Source organism: Raphanus sativus, unplaced genomic scaffold (genome assembly GCF_000801105.2).
Source record: "Raphanus sativus cultivar WK10039 unplaced genomic scaffold, ASM80110v3 Scaffold0622, whole genome shotgun sequence".
NCBI lineage: Eukaryota > Viridiplantae > Streptophyta > Magnoliopsida > Brassicales > Brassicaceae > Raphanus > Raphanus sativus.
In genome coordinates, this window is record NW_026615939.1 from 7,502 (window position 1) to 29,215 (window position 21,714).

The following is a 21,714-nucleotide window of genomic DNA, read 5'->3' on the forward strand; positions in this document are numbered from 1 at the left end:
AGAACTTGATAAAAAGTTGGTTACTAGATGGATGGTGATATTATCTAAAGATACCTTTATGCTATCAATAGTTTGATCACATTAGTTCTAGAGTAGAACCTTGTCCATTACAGATTCACGTTGTATTTATTTATTTTTTGCTAAAACTCACTTTGTATTTCAAAGAGGTATCTTTTTTTTCGGAACAATTTCAAAGAGGTATCTAAATGACTAAATCAATAAATCATTAGCTGAAAAGATAACAATAGATTCAAAACAAAACTCAGATAACAACTCGAAACACAGAGATTATCAAAAATGCATGACTCATGAAAATCAAAAGCACGTACATAAAAAGATCTACAAAAAACAAAGAGGTAAAGTGGGCTTTGAGATTTTCATCTGGATGACCAAATCCATCACCCTCCTTGTAGAACAAATTGATCACTCGTGCAGTATTGAAGACTCGCATTACAATCTGGCGTGGCACAGTAGATAAGGCTTTAAAGAACTCGTCCATCATCATCTCATGGTGATGCCTTAATTATCTTCAATTCTATAACCGCCTCTTCTTGGCTTACACCATGTAAGTTGACTCCATTGCCACCTCTCCTTCTCCAACTCTCTTCGAATGTGGTTATGTCGTTAATCCAGACGAAAAACAACATTAAAATCCAGGATGACTTTAGGTCTAGAGGCAAACCACTCGTACATTATCTTCTCATCACAATCTTCCATCCCAAGAAAGCTGTAGACTGCCTATATCATCCATTGCGCCTGTGACGATTCCAACCTCCATGTACTCTTCAAAGCTTGATACGTGACCTGTGCGTGCCATATTTTGCTATCTCTAGGTACCCTTTCTTTCAAGCTCTTTATCTATATTGTGTTTTCAAAATAAACATACAATGTTTACTATTGTTGGGTTAGTTATACAAACGACATTGTTTTAAGCCATCATCTGATACATCGTTGTTCCATTTGGAGACAAATGCTGACAAAATGACTAACATTTAATTAGTCAAATAAATAGATTTTTGTGTTACAGACTTACAGTAGAAAGTTCAGATAAAATTCAAACAATTTCATGGAGTGCGCATAAAATCGCATTTACTGGATGTGAAATGACATGATCGAAATTATATGGGTTGAAATATGTTGTTTTCCCGTTAGTACCATACCTCCTTATTGTTTCCTAATAAGTAATAACACTAACGTACCTCATATAGTCGGCTGCACCCCACAAGGTCTTCCTAGCGAGCTCATCTGATGTTCGATGTCTTGCATAACCTCCCACAAAGTTCGGAAAATAATTTGCATATAGCTGGTAGATCTTCAATGGTTCCAATATCCCATCTAGCCATTAACTCTATATAAGACCATATGACAAGAACGAGCTCAAAATATAGATACCTTTGCAAGGCATCAGTGAAACTTATAACTTCGGAAAGAGTGCCATATGCGTCATATGTGTCATCAACAACTGTCATGATCATGGAAATTTTGGTGCCTATTACTCTCGCAAGGGAGTATCGTGGCTCGAAGTATATACCCATCATGCCGAAATAGATCTCCACGTTTCTGTCCCGAAAGGTGTTAGGTAGTTTTGACGCAAGATCTAGCTCTTTCCACCATCTACAAGAAGCACAAGTCACATATAACAAGATTAATATAATACATATATATATGATTTGAGAAAATAGCTACAATGACGTTACTTGGTGACATATTTGAGCTCTTTGACGTAATGCAACTGGCAGTAACTGAAGTTGAGTTTCGCAAAACTTGAGTAGATTCTCCCGTGATCTTCTTTCTTGTTCGTAGAAAGAGATATATTCTCTTGCAACTGCTATTTCTACGCAATGATATCTAGGTATGTACAAATGCGTTTTGTATATGCTTAGAGAGATGTGGTTTAGTAGTAATAGTCACTGCCGCCAAGTGATTCCTAGTGAAACTCCGTGCTTCCTCCATTATATCCTCATCTTTTGTCTTGAGAATATGTGGTACAACTGCAACATCCCTCTAACATCTCCAACTACACTTTCCTCGAACTTTCCATCATCTCCTTTGAATCTTTCAAACACATCTATAATAAATTCGATTTATATGTATAAATATAGTCAAAAAAAAATATATCCATGTATGAGAATCAAAAAAACTGATATAACCATATATATTAAGTTGTTACCACAAGGCATTTTGTGACCGTACAATCTGAAAACCTCAAACATAGTAGAGATTGTTTCCAGATCATCTTCCTTGGCAATCAAGCCTTCTAACTTCCCAAAAGCTTTGTTTAGAATCACTTCGATTTCGTCTTCGAAATAATGGGAGATCGCTAGACTGATAAGCAAGTGAATGAGACGAATCTTCTCCTTGTCACAGGTGTAGGGAGACATGAGCATATCTCGCACATACGGTTTCATAACCGATTCAATCTCATGCTCAATTGCGTTAAACTCCTACAAAGATGTGATAATATAAAATGCATGTGAATTGTGAAACATAGTTAAGTTATCACATCTCAATATCTCATGTATCTTAGCTACCATAAATAGTGTCACATGGGGTCATTATGTCTATGTACTTACAGAGCCGTCGACGGGAACAGAGAAGAAGTGATCTCCTAGAAAGGTGGGAGTAAACTGAGCCAAGGGACGAGTACTCTCAAGATCGCCACTAGTAGCCATTACAGAGAACGAATCTTGTTTTGTGGGTTGTCGAGAAACATTTTGGTTTCTAAGCAAACGGCTAGGTACAATAGAAAGTTTGGGCTTGTAACAGAGAGGAACTTTTTGAGCGTGAGGGAGGTTTTTAGGAGCAAAACTCATCATCATTCTTGAAGCTTGCATTTTTAGACACTGTCAATAAAAAGATAGAAACGAGACCGAAACAAAAAAAAATCTACTCTGCTCTATGTTCTGATGATGGAATAGATGGTTCACTTTGCTTTCACATCTCTAGAGTTCCTTAAATGGATCCAGGATCTAGTGTCATATTTTTAATACCAAAAGAAGTAATGATTTTGTTTTTGGTCACAGCTGTATTTTTTTTTTTGCAACTTTGAGTACTTTTGACTTAGGGTAGATCTATGATCCTCTGCTCCTCAAAGGAGTGTTTTGCACTATGTATAAATATTTTATATACTACTAATTAATGCCAGATAGCTTTTGTTAACCATTTTGACATGCAACATGTTATAGAAAAACTTTAATGCAACATGTCTTTGTCCCCATCTATACTAGAATAATCCATACTTTACACTCTTTAACTTTGCATGAAGACTTGGTGAGTCTTTTCTAATTCTACCCCATATGCACATTTCTGAAGCGTGACAAGGGTTTTCATAACATTAGACATGTTCCGGGAAATAATCAGATGATCATTAATGCTCTTATTATATATCCATCCACTAACTTTCTTCCCATGTGTAACCCTTCCCGATATTGACATTAATTAAGTCAACAACACTTACTTCCGTTCTGCCCGGTGATGAATTTGACCCACACACCAAAATCTGGTGATGATTAGAGCAACTCCAACAGTAAATCTCTCCAATCTCAATGCCCGGGAGTATTATTTTAATTTTCTTTTTTCGTTTGACTTTTCCTTTTTCTGAAAAAAAAAAAAAATACCCAAACCTATCACGGACCGACACCTGTCGTAGAACCCACGGAACAGTTAAAGATTGAATTCATCCCACTGAACTCCCAAGGTTCAGATTCACTAACAAATACATATTATATTTTTTTTTTTGGGAAACGTGTGAGCCTCCCCCCCTCCCCACAATCCTTCACAATCATTCAATGGAGATGCTCTTATGGGATATGAATTCTTCATACATCGAGATGTGTCAGATGACCACACCATAAGTGATCGTGCTCATCTCTTTACCACCAATGCTCAAATATACAACATGATCATAAGCTGTGTCTTTTTTTTTCTTCGAAAAAGGAAAACATCGTAATGGATTGTACAAAGAAAACATAATAAAAACCGTACTGCTCTTACTGGAAGATAAATAGTACACAGATTTGGTATCTTTCCACACCTACTACAAAGGAATCTTATTGCTCTTATTGGAAGACTAAAAAAAGAAACAACATTACACGTTTTCACGGCAAGAGTACAACGGAGCCAGATGTTATCCTATTCTCAAGGTCTGCGTGAGCATCAGCGACCCGGGACAACGGGTACTTGTGGTTCACACGAGCCTTTATAACCCCTGAAGCAACATTGGCGAAAACCTCACCCGCACACTCCAACAGCTCTTCTCGAGTCTCGTTGTATTGCATCATGGAAGGTCTCGTCAAGAAGAGCGACTTGGGAGCAAGATCGGACAACGGAACCGGGTCCGGAGTTCCCGAGGACTGTCCGAAGCTCACCATGTATCCTCTGCTCTTTAAACACGCTAAAGATCCCTTGAAGGTGTCTTTCCCCACAGAGTCGTAAACAACATCGACTCCTTTGCCTGATGTAATGTCCTTGACCCGTGAGACAAAGTCCTCGTTCTTGTACATGATAACATGGTGGCACCCGTCTTCTTTGGCTTGAGCTGCTTTCTCGTTGGTGGAGACGGTTCCAATAACAGCGGCTCCGAGCGCATTAGCCCATTGACACAGCAGAGATCCAACTCCACCTGCTGCAGCGTGGACAAGGATCGTGTGTCCACGTTCGACCTTTTACAAATACAGATAGAACTTGAGTCAAATACAGTGAAGAAGTCTTTATATTGGAAGCAAACTGACTTTGGTTTTCGGTTCGGTAATCGGTTAGTTGTTTAGATTAGATGCAGACTGACCTTGGTTTTCGGTTCGGTGATCGGTTAGTTCGGTTGTAATATTTCAAAAAAAAAAAATTTAAAACCAAGTTTCTAAGTGAATTAACCAAAATTTCAAACTGAACTAACCGAAAGTATTCAAATTAAACCGAATTTAACCAATATATTAATTGAAACCAAAAACTTCGGTTAGTTTCAGTACTACTTATAAAATCCAAACTACCTGAATACTGAACCGAAATTTTTGGTTCGGTTCGGTGAAATTTTGGCAGAACCAAACTACTGAACTACCCGAACCTGCAGGCCTAGTGACTAACCTTGAAACAACGGCGAAGGAGAAACTGTGCAGTCATACCCTTGAGCATGATTGATGCTGCAACGATAGGATCAACAGATGAAGGAACAGGAACCACTTTATCAGCAGGAAGTACTTGTTCTTCAGCATATGCACCCATTGGACTTCCAGCATAAGCAACGAGATCACCGATCTTTCTGCCAGTCAATCCTGAACCCACAGCTACCACTTCTCCAACAGCCTCCATACCTATGATCAGAAACGGCATATAATATAGGTTAAGAGATAGATAAACTTATGTTTGTGTAAAAAAGTTAGGTTGTAGAGAGCAGAACCTGGTGTGAAGGGCATAGAGTCTGGCTTGTAAACGCCTTTCCTGTAGTAAACATCAATGAAGTTAAGCCCAATGGCCTTGTTCTTCACGCGTATCTCACCTTCCTTTGGCTCCCCTACTTCCACATCTTCCCATTTCAGAACCTTTCAATTGCAAACAGAACCCACAGTGAAATACTGAGAATACAGAACAGGCAAAAATGCTAAAACCAATCACAAGCTTCTTTATCAAAAGATGTAACTTTCAAAACAGTGCCTACCACAACTATCCTGTATCTTATGCTACAAAGTAACCAAAGCCATGTCTGAAAAACACATCATTGATTCAGAAAAGCTAAATCAATCTTTTACTCAAGCTAATGGTTTAACAATTTGTTGAGTATTTAACTATTATTTTAAACAAGAGATTTTAAATGTATTACTAGGTTCCCTTGTGTAATAAGAACTATGAATTTGAACTTTGAAGCTTATAGTAGTAAATCCCAAATCAATCTCAAACCTAATTTGATTACAATGATCCCAAATCAGACACAGAAGTTAAAAATCGAAACTTTTAACTCACCTCAGGACCTCCGTGCTCGTAAACTCTGATACCTTTCACCATCTTCTTCTTCTCCGGCGAACCCTCCACCGCGACTGGACTAAGAGATTTTACAGCAACCGTGGACAACTGAAAGCTCGATGATTCGGCAAGGCTTTGACGAAAGTTGAGATTTTTAACGGGATTTCGTGGATAACCCGAGCGCGTTTGGTGAGGAAGTGACAGATGTCGTGACGACGCTTGAAGGCACAAGTGATTAAGAAGAGTCAAAGCTGCCATGTTCAAGTCTTCCTTCTTAACTTAATTTGTCTTTTCTCATCTTTATCCTTTAACTTTCAGCAATTACATTGTCACCCTATCAGTTCATTTGTCTTTTCTCATCTTTATCCTTTAACTCTCAGCAATTACATTGTCACCCTATCAATTTTAATACATTACAAAACGCACCTCAGAAGTCTTCCACATAGGCTAGCAAACATCTCACCACATCCACATGTGCATGTGTGAAATAATCAGTAAACATTTTGTTTTTTTTTCTTTCTCTGTAACAACATCAGTAAACATTTTGTTATTGGATTCAGTTCTGATAATTTAGATTTTGATTGTTTGTTACTTTTAAAATAATTATCTTTTTTTTCTAAAACTATTTTTTTCTAGCAATCATGATTTAAAAAAATCCCATAAAGTCAAAAATTAACTAAATTAAAAATTAAAATTAAAATATAATAAAATATAAGAATAATAAATCAAATAATATTTGAAAACAAAATCTGAATAAAATATTTTAAACATAAATTATGCCACATAACAAAAGGAAACACAAATTCACTAATTACCCAAAATCATTTTATTTCTCCTACTTTTTCTTTCTGTCTCTCTTTATTCTTTTTTTACAAATCTAATTTTTTTTTGGTTATCTGGAAAATAAATCTTATTAGAAAAATCGAAAATCAAAAACTACTAAACTAAGACGTTAATTTGTCAATTTATAAGCTTAGGTCTCAATTGCAATAATTAAATAAGAGGAAGGACAACTAAACAATTTGGAAATAGTTAGATTTGATACATCTCCGGAACTCTTACACGTGGCACAACAGAACATACGAGATTATCTGTATTTGTCTTTTTTTTTTTTGTCAATAACATTTTTTCTTCTCTGTTCCAGGGGGGGGGGGGATTATAAAGGTGAAACCTTTTGATCTCCTGGGGGAGGAAGCGATCAATTACTCTTCTTTCATCAATCCGCGGACTCCTTTGACCCTCCTCGTAGTCTTTGATCGTCTCCAACGAATCGGGTTTCGTTAGATTCGATCAAAGCTAAGGACTTTTAAAAGGTTTGATTATGATCGATTGCTCTGTTCTTCTGATCGTCTTTGTTTTGATTAGATGATATGGGTTTAGGGTTTTTGTTCCTAAAGTCATCTCCTTTTTGCTGTTAAAGACTTTGGTTTTTGGGCTTTTGCGTTTTAGTCTTTCTGTAATAGAAAGATGAAAAGGATTCTAGGGTTTGTTTCTTCTGTAGAACTTGTATATGATTGGGTTAAAGGTGATGATGTTAGATGGATTATACCTTATGAAATTGATTACCACGGATTGTAGTTGTGTCAGAATCAAAAGAGTCAAAAACACATGTCTTGTCTTCTCATATATGTCGTGATCTAGACAGGTTTGAAGTGGGGTTGCTTGAAGTAATTGATCAAATAGAAAATGTCTTCTCTCATCTCACAGCAATGGCAGGAGAGAACTAGTGGATTCTTTTCTTCATCTGGTTAGTTGATTTTTTATCTTTGTGTGTTTGTGGTTGAAAGGACTTACTCTGTTTTTTTTTATTGAAATTAGGAACGAAGCTAAGGGAAGCGAGGCAATCAGCTGGTAGTTTTGTCGGAGAAGTCGCCAAAGATGCGAAAGTGAACGTTGCTGATGTTGCAGAAAGAGTTGGATCATTGTTCAAAAGCAGGTGGGCGATTCTTCAGCAGCCTGCAACTAGACACGCCGTGCAAGAACACCTGATAACAGCTGCTGCCACCACCGGGACGTTGGTCAGGAAGGGTTTAACTGAGACCAAGGAGGTGGTCTCCGTTGGAAAGATCAAAGTGGAAGAGGTCTATTTAGTCGTAGCCAAGAACAGACTTAGTTTTATTTTTCTAAAATTTTCTAACAGCTAACTTCTTTGATCTTCTGTCTTCTTTTTTAGGCTGCAAAAAAGACTGCGCAAAAGAGCAAGACTCTTTTGACAGATATAGAAAGATGGCAGAAGGTATGTTTGAGCCTTAGATCACATTCTAGCCGTTGATTTGAGTTTGGTCTCTAACTTTTTGTTTGTTTATAAACCTGCAGGGAGTTGCCAGCTCAGATGGTAAGATAGTCGCCATTTAATGGTTCATTGAAAACATTGAGATAACTATCAATGATTAAGATTCTACTTGCCTTGTTGGAACAATGTGGTAACTTTCACTAAATAACAATTTGTTTATGATCAGTGTTCGGTGTTGCGATTGAGATCACTGTCCAGCGTCAGGAGTCAAGCAGGCCTATTCCATTTATACTGATGAAATGCGCAGATTATCTCATTTTAACAGGTGACAACTAATCCCCTCTCCTGTAATGCTCTGCTATAGCTCAAACCTTCTTCTCATACTTGCTATTGTTGTGGTAATCTCTTCTTCTCAGGACTTAACTCACCAAACTTGTTCAAAGCCGAAGGAGACAAGAAGTTGATCCAACAATTGGTTTCTGCTTACAATCAAGGTACCAACAAACATTCTAACAAGTTATCTTCTCTGACTCTGATGATGGCTTCTCTGTGCTAAACTAATCACTTGTTTGAACAGATCCCAGCGCGTCAATACCTGAAGGGGTGAATCCAGTTGATGTAGCTGCACTCATGAAATACTATCTCGCTAGCCTTCCCACACCACTAACTACTTTTGAGCTTTACAACGAAATCAAAGACGCAAGGTCGAGCGTATCCAGACTGAGAAAGTCACTCCAGAAGCTTTCTAGTGTCAACTACAACACGCTTGAGTTCATAACAGCGTTGTTGCTTCGTGTGAGCCATAAAGCACAACTCAACAAGGTATATGAATAATCACTTAAACATTAGTTTTGTACAAGTGGGACTAGTCGTTTTTATTGCATTTTTGGATCAGATGGATTCACACAGCCTAGCTATGGAGATGGCTCCGGTGATCATATGGCGAGAGGAGAAGAGACCTGAGTCTTATAGGGAATATTGGAGACGGCCAACGAGGAGTCCTAAGAAAAGCATTGACTTTGAAACTGCTTCTCCATGGGACTTGCTCTCAGGTAAGAATAGCTCTTTATTACCAATTGAAGCAGAGTTTCATTATGGTCACATTTTTGCATCTTTTAATGGTTTTTACAGATGAAGGAGAAGGTGTTGATGCATCTTCATCGATCTCTCTGGATGATATCGTTCAAGTTGATTTTGGTGCGGTGGACGTTGTGCAGTGCCTGATTGAACATCACAATGCGATTTTCACTGATGCAGGGGAAACTGTGTGGAGGTGAAAAAAAACAATAACTGCTTAACTGATCTTTCTCTGATGATTCGAGATTCAAGTGTTGTGTGGCTTCTCATTTTCCGGACCAAACCAGAAGAAACGTATGCATTTTTGATATGGAAGAATGATGATGACTTAACTGGTGGCTTTCAGTAAATAAGCTTTGTTTCATATGGTTCTTCTCTAAACATTGTTTAGACCTGAGATGCTGTTCAAAAATAAGTTTGTTGGCTTTACAAGTAATCTACATTTGAATTGTTTCCTTATATATATATATCAAATAAAGCAATCACTAGCTAAAATGCAGAACCGGTCCAGGACATAAGAGCAACCTCAACCTTATTAGTAAGAGCATCTTTAATGGGATAAGTGGAGAGATATATATTAAATGTGAAAAGTTAATAAAATAAAGTAAAAGGTGAAATTTAGTGCCATGTCACTCTAATAATTTCACCAAAACACTTTTTGTGAAAACACCTTGAAATACACATTTCTAATCACTATTTTAATTTTTTCCTTTTATTATATTGTTCTAAGATGTGTTGAAATACACCAATAAAGATGCTCTAATGACTTTATTTAGTATTTTTCAAAGGGAAAATTCCATTAAAATACCCGAACTAAATTTTGTTAAGTTTTTTAATGCCCAAACTTTTTCACTATCCAGTTTAATACCCCAACTAATTATTTTGCTCATTTTAATATCCAAACTTTTAAAACTGTGCCCACTTTAATATCCGAACTTTATTTATTTTAATAAAAATACTAATAAGTTTCAAATAAAAGTTAAAAAACTCTAAAATTTACAAAATAAACTCAGAAAATTCTAAATTTTTTTGGTGTTTGAGAAATAAAAATAAATAAATAGTGTAAAATATATAATTTTGTAATAAAATTTCTAAGTTTTAAATATTGTATTTAGTTTGTTTTCTGAAATAAAAAAACGAAAATTATTTTTATCATTCAAATTCATTTATTTTTTTTAAAAAATAAAATTTTCATTGTTTATCTACCTTCTTTTCTAAATCTTAAAATAAAATTAGAATTTTTAATATTTTTTTCTTAGATTTTTGAGATTTTATTAAGTTTTGTTTGAAATTTATTAGTATTTTTATTTAAATAAATAAAGTTTGGGTATTAAAGTGGGTACAGTGTTAAAAGTTTGGGTATTAAAATGAGTAAAATAATTAGTTGGAGTATTAAACTGGGTAGTGAAAAAGTTTGAGTATTAAAAAGCTTAACAAAATTTAGTTCGGGTATTTTTATGAAATTTTCCTTTTTTCAAACAAGAAAATATTAATATTTTGAGATGGTTTTGTTACATAATTAAATTTTAATTTAGAAAAGAAAAATAAACAAATAAAAAAAGACAAGTGTTTGAAGTTTTTATTACACTATTTGAGAACTCATTTTCATTCTCTTACTTAATTTCCTATTATTTTTGTTATTTTTATTATGAGAATCTCTGAGTAGTTTCAAAGGACATGTTCTAAGCAATTGAAACGTTAGCCAATGGTTCCTAAAACTTCAAATTTATCAAGAAAATGGTATTAAAATTCTTTATGATCTATGAAATCTCATAACGGATTCTGTAAGAGTTACTTGGAACTTTATGACAGAACCTTTGGTGGGTTCTCTTATCAAACCAATTATACCGGTAGCTTTCTCGACTTAAGAATCGTACAAATGTCAATATGAAACGAGTTTCCTGCTATTTTTTGTATGTTATTTTGAAGGTTTTTCTACAAGTGGCTGTAGCTTGTAGATAAAGAAACAGCAGTTCATCTGTTCATGTCTGGAAATACAGACGGCAAGCTGGTTCCCGATTGGCCAATCTAGTTTCTTTTCGGATTTGTCTGAATTGATCAGACAAAGAGACTGAGAATCATTTTCCTAGTAAACAACAGAACATATAAACAAAGTTGACTTTCTGTGATTTTAGTGATTATACTATATTATTTTATTGTGAAGACACGAGCACAGAAAGTTATGGGAATCCTAGCTTGGTATATCCTCTACGATTCCATAAGGACTAGTTGTTGCAAGTTTTTTTCATTTTTAAAAGCATGATTTGATAATATAATACATGTTATAAAGTATAGTAAGAAAATGGCAAAAAAAATAGACGTCACAAAATGGATGAGAATGTCATGCAGGCAACTATATGAATCATAAGAATGTTAGAGCATTATTATTGGTGGGCAGAGCCCTTAACTTTTTTTTTTTGGTCATCAAACACTTAAGGGCACATAAGGGCAGCCCTTATCTAAGGGCTGCCCTTATGTGCCCTTAAGTGTTTGATGACCAAAAAAAAAAAAAAAAAAAAAAGAAGTTAAGGGCTCTGCCCACCAATAATGATGCTCTTATATACTATACTTTCAGGCTTGATCTCATTACGTACATATGGTATAGAATATAATAAAACCTATGTCCGTTATCATGCTCACAGAGAATCAAATCGTTAATGAAACAATAATGGACTGGATTCTAACATCTAAACATACATACATTACTTTGAGAAACCATTTTTCTGATTTTATTTCGATGTAATTTAAAGGTTTGACAGGCTGTTTCTTTTTCTCCTGATATGCTGACATAAAAACTGGATATTTTTATTTGTTTGACTTTGTTTATTTAAAACAAATAAAAACTGCAACATGAGGGATATACCAACGTAGATACTTTAATAGAAACAAAAAAGAATTCCAACTTGTGAAGAAAATTAATTAACTAGTGAGCTGACTATAACAGTATAAATGGGAGGGGGCTTATGGCGGCAGTAACGTGCTTTCTTGTGTCAATTCTTTGGTCTTGAAATAATGTCATTAACTCAACAAACCTAGGATTTGTCTTCTTCTTTTTTTCCTCATTGTTCTCTGCTCGAACAGAACTACTTGGTACGTTCTGGATTGCATGATATCTTGATCGCTCTGGTAACCTAGACTGGTCTTGAGAATAATACAATGAAACGTTTATCTTTAAGAAGCCAATACTCCCTTCCCTCCATTTCAATATACTTGATGTTTTAGAAAAGTTTTGTTATTTCATAATAGATGATATTTATATAAATCTATGTAAATTTAACTTTATCAAAAACTGTGTAACCAATTAAATTATTTTTATTTCTATTTATAATTAAATAAACTATTTTTAAATTGTAATTTAGTAATATTTTTAATAAAAAATAGGTTTCTTTAATATTTGTGCATTGTGGTAAAATATAAAGTAATATGGAACGGAGGAAGTATATATCAGTCACTGGTACATTTGCATCTTGGTTGAAAACTGCCATTGAATTCTCAATTTTCCTGTAACTTCTTCTGCAAGTTAAGTTTAATTTTCTTGCTAGAGTTTGAAACACATTGCACTTTTCTATTTTTTTAAGTTATAGGTAAAGCAATGGAAGAGAAAAAAGCAGCAAGAACATTAAGTGAACACCTATCTCTACCTCGTCCTCCACCTCATGCTGTAGCTGTAGCCATTAATGGAAAGAAGAAGAGCAAATACTCCGTCCTTTGGGCTCTTGATAAGTTCATCCCCGAAGGCTTCTCTGATTTCAAGTTGCTCTATGTTCGTCCTCCTGTCACTTACGTCCCTACCCCAAGTAAGCTGTGTGTGACTTCAGAATCTTGTAACTTGACGCACAAGCTATGTGTTTTGGCTTACAATAATCGAGTCTTTTCTTATTTGGTTTCAGTGGGGAATGCGATATCGATCACAGAGCTTAGAGATGATGTAGTATCAGCTTACAAACAAGAAGTAGACTGGAACACAAACGAGATGCTTTGTCCTTACAAGAAAATGTTCGAAAGGAAAAAGGTTTGTGTGACTTGCGTCTTAAGTCTCCTTTTCTTTGTTCTGTTCCCCCCACCCCCACAATCTAAAATCCCAAATGATATAAAATAGGTGCAAGTAGAGATCCTGGTGCTGGAATCACACGATCCTGCAGCTGCTATAGCAGAAGAGATTGCTCGCACTAGAGTCACTAAACTCGTTATAGGAATGTCTCTTCTTGGATTCTTCTCAAGAAAGATCGATATGTCTTCCATGATCGCAACCGCGGTTCCAAGATTCTGCACAGTCTATGTTGTCTCAAAGGAGAAGCTAGCTTCTGTTCGTCCTTCCGATTCAGAAGCCAGCACAAGATTCGAGAGAAGCAGTACCACTAGTGTCTCCACTGATAGTCATACAGTCCCTTCTGGTAAACGTTGCTTAAAACAGAATCAATATGAATCTTTAAAAAAAACGTCAGTTATTAAACTTGCTCTGGCTGAAACAGAGCACTCTGTTTCGGAAGCGCAATCAAGATTCTCTCATTTATCGGAAATGAGCAGAAGCACGGTGGTTCAAATGGATAGGAGTTCAAGCGAGACGGAGCAGAGCGGTAACGAAGGGAAGAAGAGTATCAATAGCAGTGAGATATCTAGTGCATCGTATCACGCAATGAGCTGTACTTCTAAGTGGAGGGATCTTGAGGACAGGAGAGAGATCGTGAGCTCGTCTTCGAGCAACAACCACGAGCTGGCCAATATGGATTGGGGAGCAGTGGTTCCTGAGAACTATTCTTTTGTTTCTCATCAAGCTTCTAACATGTCTGATGGACTCCTCAGTGTCCATTCCTTGACCGATAATCAGGTAAGTTCATTGTCTTAGAAACTGTTATATTTAGAGAGATGTGAGCCAGAGTCCAAGTCTAGCATCATCAAACTTTCCTTTAAAATTGATTCTGTTTTTTTTTTTTTCCGGAGAGACAGAACATGTTTTTGTTTGGTTCTGTCAAGTACTCTCTACACCATTAGTGGGACTAGTCCAAGTACATTTGGTAACTTTAAATTTCTGGTGTGTGATCTCAAACTGAATTCCACATTAGGACTGGTAATAAAACCATTTTTGGGTCATTCTACTTAGGTCAACAAACAAGACTTTTATATCCTGTCAAGTTTTCAAAGCTTTTAACTTAAAATCAATTATGGATAGGTAGATTAGCCTAAATTTTTTTATTAATGTTGGTCAATTTAAACTTTCCATTTAGGATTCTGAAACTAGAATCTAAATGTGTAGGTGGATATGAGCTTTGAGATAGAGAAGCTGAGAGCCAAACTGAAACATGTTCAGGAGATGTATGCCATGGCTCAAACTGAGACTGTTGATGCCTCTAAAAAGGTTTGATCTGATTTCTATAAACCGCATAGACCGTTGCCTTCTGCTACATTTTGTGTTCTCATTTTAGTTTCGGTTTCAGCTTACTGAGCAAAGATCCGAAGAATCGGAGAATCTTGTGGAGCTGAAAGAGAAGGAAGAAGAACTCATGATGGAAGAGGCTTTACATAGAAGAGAAGCCGAGATCAAAGCAGAACGCGATGCTAAAGAGAAGGATAATCTCCAGGCTTCTCTCGTCTCTCCAGGGATCCAGTACCAACATTACTCATGGGAGGAACTCGCAGCCGCCACTTCTGACTTCTCTGAAGATCTCAAGATAGGAGTTGGAGCCTATGGAACTGTCTACAAATGCAATCTGCATCACACCACGGGTGCTGTCAAGGTCCTTCACGCAGGAGAAACTCAACTCTCTAAACAGTTTGATCAAGAGGTGAGAAAATCCTCTAAAATCAAAACTGTTAAGTTTTTTTTAGACTTCCAACTTAAAATTAATTGGTGATCGATCCAATTATTTTATATTTATTTATATATATTATATTTAGTGTCTTTTTAAGTTTCTAATGTGAGATTTTTTCTCCAACAAAAACCGACCAGTATGTTTTGTTTCTCTGTTTTGACAGCTTGAGATATTGAGCAAGATCCGTCATCCTCACCTAGTCCTCCTGCTCGGAGCATGCCCTGAACGAGGCTGCCTCGTCTATGAGTACATGAACAATGGAAGCTTAGATGACCGTTTGATGCTAGTCAACGACACGCCACCTATCCCTTGGTTCCAGCGTTTCAGGATTGCTTTAGAAGTAGCTTCAGCGCTTGTCTTCCTCCACAAATGCAAGCCTAGACCCATCATTCACCGCGACCTCAAACCAGGAAACATCTTGCTTGATCACAACTTCGTTAGTAAACTCGGCGATGTTGGTCTCTCCACAATGGTTAACCAAGATGACGCTGCTTCTAAACTAACGGTCCTCAAGAAAACCAGTCTTGTTGGAACACTATGTTACATCGACCCTGAGTATCAGAGGACCGGGATCATCTCACCCAAGTCAGATGTGTATTCTCTAGGTGTTGTGATTCTTCAGCTGATAACCGCGAAACCCGCGATAGCCATTACTCATATGGTGGAAGAAGCGATTGGTGACGATGCTGAGTTCATGGAACTGTTGGATGTGAAAGCTGGAGCTTGGCCTATTAGTGAGACTCGTGAGTTAGCTGCTTTGGGACTGTGTTGTACGGAGATGAGACGTAGAGACAGACCAGACCTCAGAGATCAGATCATACCGGCTTTGGAGCGGCTTAGGAGAGTCGTCGACAAAGCTCAGAACTCGATCTCCAGAAATCTCTCTGGTCCTCCATCTCACTTCTTCTGTCCACTTCTCAAGGTTTAAACCTAATGTCTTGTACTGCAAGAAACCTAAATGGTTACTTGGGTGTCAAGAAACCTTGATTTATTCATGATTTAACCTAATATTTTGGTACTGGTTACAGGGAGTGATGAACCAGCCGTGTGTAGCTGCGGATGGGTATACATACGATCGTGAAGCCATAGAAGAGTGGCTGATAGAGAAGGATGTGTCTCCGGTGACTAACCTTCCATTGCCTAACAAGAACCTTCTTGCTAATTACACTCTTTACTCAGCAATCATGGAGTGGAAGAAATCAAATAAACTATAGTGAGAGAGAGAGATTAAAAGATAATATATACCGTTCAAATTTATCAAGAAAAATGGTTTTAAAATTCATTATGATCTCTAAAATCTCATAACCGATTCTGTAAACGCAGTTACTTGGAACTTTGTCTCAGAACCTTAGGTGGGTTCTCTTATCAAACCAATTAAACCGGTAGTTTTGTCGACTTAAGAATCGTACAAATGTCAAATGAAATGAGTTTTTTGCCATTTTTAGTATGTTATTTTGAAGGTTTTTCTACAAGTGGCTGTAGCTTGTAGATAAAGAAACATCAGTTCATCTGTTCATGTCTGGAAATACAGACGGCAAGCTGGTTTTGGAGTATTCTGAGATATTGTTTCTTTAAACAGGTAAATGTTCCCCATTGGCCAATCTAGTTTCTTCTCGGATTGTCTGAATTGATCAGACAAAGAGACTGAGAACCATTTTCCTAGTAAACAACAGAACATATAAACAAAGTTGACTTTCGGTGATTTTAGTGATTATATCTATTATTTTATTGTGAACACACGAGCACAGAAAGTTATGGGAATCCTAGCTTGGTATATCCTCTACGATTGGTACTAGTTGTTGCAAGTTTTTTTCATTTTTAAAGCATGATTTGATGATATAATACATGTTATAAAGTATAGTAAGGAAATGGTTAAAAAAATAGACGTGACAAAACGGATGAGAATGTCATGCAGGCAACTATATAAATCCTAAGTTCAAAAAAAAAAAATATATAAATCCTAAGAATGTTATATCATATACTTTCAGGCCTGGTCTCAATATTACGTACAACTCAAAACTATGGTATAAAATAAAACATATGTCCGTTATCATGCTCACAGAGAATCAAATCGTCATTGAAACTAATGGACTTCATTATATCTAACTTCTAAACATACATTCATTAAACCATTTTTCTGATTTTATTTCGATGTAATTTAAAGGTTTGACAGGTTGTTTCTTTCTCCTGATATGCTGACATAAAAACTGGATATTTTATTTGTCTGACCTTGTTTATTTAAAATATAAAAAAAACTGCAACATGAGGGATATACCAACGTAGATCCTTTTATAGCAACAAAATAAAATTCAACTTGTGAAGAAAATTAATTAACTAGTGAGCTGACTATAACAGTATAAATGGAGGGGGCTGGTGGCGGCAACAACGTGCTTTCTTGTGTCAATTCTTTGGTCTTGAGATAATGTCATTAACTCAACAAACCTAGGATTTGTCTTCTTTTTTTCCTCATTATTCTCTGCTCGAACAGAACTACTTGGTAAGTTCTGGATTGCCTGATATCTTGATCGCTCTGGTAACCTAGACCGGTCGTGAGAATAATACAATGAAACATTTGTCTTAAAAAAGCTAATATAAATATATATATATATACCCTAGACTATATCTAAGAAGTGATTTTGCCACATGTCCTCTCTATAATCAATTTCACAAAATAAATATGACATGGCTAATGAAATTGATGACATGTCTTTCAGAAAAATATGACATGGACAATTTTATTTAATGTTGATTTATATTTTTGGTAAATTTATTAGAATATGGTAATAATTCATATATTATATTTAATATTGATATTTTTTTGGAAAGTTTTTTTAAATATGGTAATAGCTCATACATCATCTATAAAATAAATATATATTTATATATATTTTCAAATTTTCAAATATTATTATTTTGTAAATTTCAATTTGTTACTAAAACTTTCAAAAATTTCTACAACTTTTTTTATAAAATTGAATATCTAATCGTAAGAGTCATTAATTTTTTATATATCTACAAATTTTATAATATGTGTTAGGCAAATTTTTTGATAATTATACAATTTTATATTATTATTTTATTAGTTTTATACACAAATTGATTTTAATAATATATCAAATCTCTAAATATTAGTAAGAAAATAGTTAAGCTAAATATTTAATTTAAAAAAATATAAATAAATTAAAATTTCTTACTGCACATGGTGCAGGAAAATCCTAGTATATATATATATATATCAGTTTTAAACTGGTATATTTGCATCTTGGTTGGAAACTGCCATTGAATTCTCAATTTTCCTGTAACTTCTTCTGCAAGTAATGTTTCATTTTATTGCTAGAGTTTGAAACACATTGCATTTTTAGACTTTTTTTTTAAGTTATAGGTAAAGCAATGGAAGAGAAGAAAGCAGCAAGATCATTAAGTGAACACCTATCTCTACCTCCTTCACCACCACCTCGTGCTGTAGCTGTAGCCATTAATGGAAAGAAGAAGAGCAAATACGTAGTCTTATGGGCTGTTTCAGGATTGCTTTAGAAGTAGCTTCAGCGCTTGTCTTCCTCCACAAATGCAAGCCTAGACCCATCATTCACCGTGACCTCAAACCAGGAAACATCTTGCTTGATCACAACTTCGTTAGCAAACTAGGGGATGTTGGTCTCTCCACAATGGTTAACCAAGACGACGCCGCTTCTAAACTAACGGTCCTCAAGAAAACCAGTCCTGTTGGAACACTATGTTACATCGACCCTGAGTATCAGAGGACAGGGATCATCTCACCTAAGTCAGATGTGTATTCTCTAGGTGTTGTGATTCTTCAGCTGATAACCGCGAAACCCGCGATAGCCATTACTCATATGGTGGAAGAAGTGATTGGTGACGATGCTGAGTTCATGGAACTGTTGGATGTGAAAGCTGGAGTTTGGCCTATTAGTGAGACTCGTGAGTTAGCTGCTTTGGGACTGTGTTGTACGGAGATGAGACGTAGAGACAGACCAGACCTCAGAGATCAGATCATACTGGCTTTGGAGCGGCTTAGGAGAGTCGTTGACAAAGCTCAGAACTCGATCTCCAGAACTCCGTCGTCTGGTCCTCCATCTCACTTCATCTGTCCACTTCTCAAGGTTTAAACCTAATTTCTTGTACTGCAAGAAACCTAAATGCTTATTTGCTTGTCAAGAAACCTAAATGCTTACTTGCGTGTCAAGAAACCTTGATTTATTCATGATTTAACCTAATATTTTGGTATTGGTTACAGGGAGTGATGAACCAGCCGTGTGTAGCTGCGGATGGGTATACATACGATCGTGAAGCCATAGAAGAGTGGCTGATAGAGAAGGATGTGTCTCCGGTGACTAACCTTCCATTGCCTAACAAGAACCTTCTTGCTAATTACACTCTTTACTCAGCGATCATGGAGTGGAAATCCAATAAACAATAGTGAGAGAGAGAGAGATATTTGACACTAAGCACGATAAATTCTATCAATGTGTTTACTATGTTTTTTTGTGTGTTTTACTCTGTTCTTCCTTTGTCTCTGTTCCGACAATTTACCTTGTGTGCAGAGATGTAATAATTACAACAATAGAGATGGACAGAAAGTGTGTTTCTAATTATGATCCGTCTTAAAACTTGTTCATCGACTCAATTTCTTTGATTCATACTTTTTGGACATCTCAACTAATTAATCCACAATCCGGTTTCACCCTCCCAATCTAACCATAAAGTTTGTTGATTCTAGAATGATTTAAATCTTGGTGTACTATAATTTATAAAGGACACATTCGCAGAAGCGGTATGGTATATATCCTTTAGGATTAGGAAAAGTTTTCCTAGAAAAAAAATATCGAGTTTTGAAGCCAATATAAATACAGTTTACATAACCAATATACAATATACAGTTTTAGTGGTGGTTTCTGGTCATGCAAGTTTCACATGGATAGCAGCTGCTAGAATTAGTGTAGATTTGACCTCTCGATTGTTACTGATGTTGCTGGTTCTAATATGACTTGGTGATATTTACTTCAAAGTTGGGACTGCTCAAGACATTTTGTTCTTTAAGTCAGCTCCATTGATATCGAATTCTTCTGGAAAAGTGGTAGGAATAGACTTGTGGACATATATGAGTTTTATACCATGTTTATGTCTTTGTTTTATTTTATTTTATTTTGTTTGGTTTATGTTCTTTGTCTTTGGTTTCTTATCGACACTATGTATCTCAACTTTCTTCGAGTTAAAAAAAAAAACCAATATACAAATTTTTAAAATGGATATTTGCCTCTATCATATTTTTCAATAGGTATTCTTGCTTTTTTTGCTTTATTCGCCTTTTGTTCACAACAAAGTTAAACTCTGAAAGCAGAAACTTGAAACCATTCTTGGACAAGAACTTGTTTTGAGAACCTGATTATCTGTAAGACATGGGACAACACATAAGTTCCATTGTTACAGGAACTCTTTAGTACATATTTTGCAACACTTATTCACTACACTAATCTAATATTATCTTGGCTCTATACATGATGCTTCACATACTTAAGATATTTATCTACATTAGTCAAAGTTAAGCATGACTAGTTACATTAGTCTGATGAAGATGATGAATTACTGGTAGTTGTTCCTTGAGGCTCCGGTACATCGTTTCTTCTCCTCTTCCGGCAAGAATTGATCGGAGCATCATACTTACCTGCATCCAAAGGGAAGTTGAGCACAGCTTTTCTTCCCCTGAGCTTAAAAGCTGCGTAGTCATAAGCTCTTGCAGCATCAATATCACTCTCAAATGTCCCTAGCCAAAGCCTAGATCCTTTCTTGGCCGGATCTCGAATCTCTGCTGCAAATTTTCCCCATGGCCTCCTTCTCACGCCTCTGTAGTGTCTAGTCTCTTCGACCCTCTTTGGTCTTTTCCGGTTTGAGACAGTCTCAACCTCAGGTGATGTTGTAGTTGTTGTTGTTGATGATGATGATGATGATGATGCTTCCATTTGAAGAAACTCTCGGACATAGGAATCTGGATCAAGAACCGGTGAACTAGGCTCTAGTTTAGGAATTGGGTTAAAGGATTCTAGAGACAAGAGTCCTGAGACAAAAGCGGCATCATCAAAGAGAAAGTCTTCCATGAAACCATCAGGAATCATCAAGTCCTCAAAGAGATGCTTGTGTATAACCTCCGAATCAGAGCTTTCCTCAAAAGTTGTCATGTTTATGTTTATTTTCTTTAAGAAAACTCTGCAAGTGATATGTTTTGATCTTTCTTCTGTGTATATAAAGAGGAAAATCATAAACATGTATTTGGCAGCCATGGGTGTAAGGTGTCACAAGTCTTTCTCTGTCTCTATGGTTTACTCTGTGGACCCAAGCCTTATCCATTTATCATTTATGGAGACAAGTTAAGATCTTTTGTCAGGACTCATTCAAGTTGTGCCAACTTGATTTTGTCACTGATGATGAATAGTTCCACTAATATCTAATTTGAATCTTATAGAGTATATCCCATTAGATACCCCATGGTTAAATCTTAAGTTATTTGCATAAAATGTGGTGGTTTTAAGCTTTTCGGTGGTGACTATTTGTCTTAATTATCACTTCATTTGCTTTTTTTTTTATTGTTTCGAACACAATCTATGTGTTTGCATTTACACAATATAC

The 21,714-nt window shown here is 36.0% G+C and overlaps 4 protein-coding genes and 1 pseudogene across 5 annotated transcripts; 2 read left to right on the plus strand and 3 right to left on the minus strand.

The window, feature by feature from the left end:
• Positions 1 to 262: 262 nt before the first annotated feature.
• LOC130502640 (terpenoid synthase 25-like) lies at positions 263 to 2,901 on the minus strand (annotated as a pseudogene).
• Positions 2,902 to 3,969: 1,068 nt separating this feature from the next.
• LOC108828695 (uncharacterized) lies at positions 3,970 to 6,233 on the minus strand. Its single transcript, XM_018602454.2, has 4 exons — positions 5,953 to 6,233; positions 5,393 to 5,534; positions 5,080 to 5,306; positions 3,970 to 4,661 (listed from the first exon to the last, which is right to left on the minus strand). Exons 1-4 carry the CDS (start codon positions 6,208 to 6,210, stop codon positions 4,098 to 4,100), a joined length of 1,191 nt encoding a protein of 396 aa, XP_018457956.1. The 5' UTR covers positions 6,211 to 6,233; the 3' UTR covers positions 3,970 to 4,097.
• Positions 6,234 to 7,059: 826 nt separating this feature from the next.
• LOC108828689 (uncharacterized Rho GTPase-activating protein At5g61530) lies at positions 7,060 to 9,721 on the plus strand. Of its 2 annotated transcripts, none has more exons than XM_018602446.2 (10): positions 7,060 to 7,265; positions 7,598 to 7,699; positions 7,771 to 8,033; positions 8,126 to 8,188; positions 8,269 to 8,287; positions 8,412 to 8,510; positions 8,602 to 8,679; positions 8,763 to 9,007; positions 9,081 to 9,237; positions 9,317 to 9,721. In XM_018602446.2, exons 2-10 carry the CDS (start codon positions 7,639 to 7,641, stop codon positions 9,460 to 9,462), a joined length of 1,131 nt encoding a protein of 376 aa, XP_018457948.1. In that variant the 5' UTR covers positions 7,060 to 7,265; positions 7,598 to 7,638; the 3' UTR covers positions 9,463 to 9,721. The 2 variants fall into 2 exon arrangements, with proteins under 2 accessions (XP_018457948.1, XP_018457949.1); XM_018602447.2 differs by having other exon boundaries at positions 7,078 to 7,265; positions 7,594 to 7,699.
• A 3,133-nt stretch (positions 9,722 to 12,854) lies between these two features.
• On the plus strand, positions 12,855 to 19,510 carry LOC108826673 (U-box domain-containing protein 52-like). The gene is made up of 8 exons (XM_018600052.2): positions 12,855 to 13,059; positions 13,153 to 13,274; positions 13,362 to 13,656; positions 13,735 to 14,090; positions 14,517 to 14,618; positions 14,698 to 15,045; positions 15,236 to 15,994; positions 19,328 to 19,510. Exons 1-8 carry the CDS (start codon positions 12,855 to 12,857, stop codon positions 19,508 to 19,510), a joined length of 2,370 nt encoding a protein of 789 aa, XP_018455554.2.
• Positions 19,511 to 20,459: 949 nt separating this feature from the next.
• Positions 20,460 to 21,409, minus strand: LOC108826690 (ethylene-responsive transcription factor ERF107). The gene has a single exon (XM_018600072.2). It carries the CDS (start codon positions 21,366 to 21,368, stop codon positions 20,652 to 20,654), a length of 717 nt encoding a protein of 238 aa, XP_018455574.2. The 5' UTR covers positions 21,369 to 21,409; the 3' UTR covers positions 20,460 to 20,651.
• Positions 21,410 to 21,714: the final 305 nt, after the last annotated feature.

Excerpts from the sequence above, each read along its gene's own strand:
- LOC108828695 (XM_018602454.2), bottom strand. The coding sequence starts at position 6,210 with ATGGCAGCTTTGACTCTTCTTAATCACTTGTGCCTTCAAGCGTCGTCA. Across the intron at positions 5,535-5,952 it reads ACGAGCACGGAGGTCCTGAG|GTTCTGAAATGGGAAGATGT; the intron begins GTGAGTTAAAAG and ends TGCAATTGAAAG. Across the intron at positions 4,662-5,079 it reads TCCTTCGCCGTTGTTTCAAG|GTCGAACGTGGACACACGAT; the intron begins GTTAGTCACTAG and ends TATTTGTAAAAG.
- LOC108828689 (XM_018602446.2), top strand. The coding sequence starts at position 7,639 with ATGTCTTCTCTCATCTCACAGCAATGGCAGGAGAGAACTAGTGGATTC. Across the intron at positions 8,034-8,125 it reads GAAAGATCAAAGTGGAAGAG|GCTGCAAAAAAGACTGCGCA; the intron begins GTCTATTTAGTC and ends CTTCTTTTTTAG. Across the intron at positions 9,008-9,080 it reads ATAAAGCACAACTCAACAAG|ATGGATTCACACAGCCTAGC; the intron begins GTATATGAATAA and ends TTTTTGGATCAG.
- LOC108826673 (XM_018600052.2), top strand. The coding sequence starts at position 12,855 with ATGGAAGAGAAAAAAGCAGCAAGAACATTAAGTGAACACCTATCTCTA. Across the intron at positions 14,091-14,516 it reads ATTCCTTGACCGATAATCAG|GTGGATATGAGCTTTGAGAT; the intron begins GTAAGTTCATTG and ends CTAAATGTGTAG. Across the intron at positions 14,619-14,697 it reads CTGTTGATGCCTCTAAAAAG|CTTACTGAGCAAAGATCCGA; the intron begins GTTTGATCTGAT and ends TTTCGGTTTCAG.
- LOC108826690 (XM_018600072.2), bottom strand. The coding sequence starts at position 21,368 with ATGGCTGCCAAATACATGTTTATGATTTTCCTCTTTATATACACAGAA.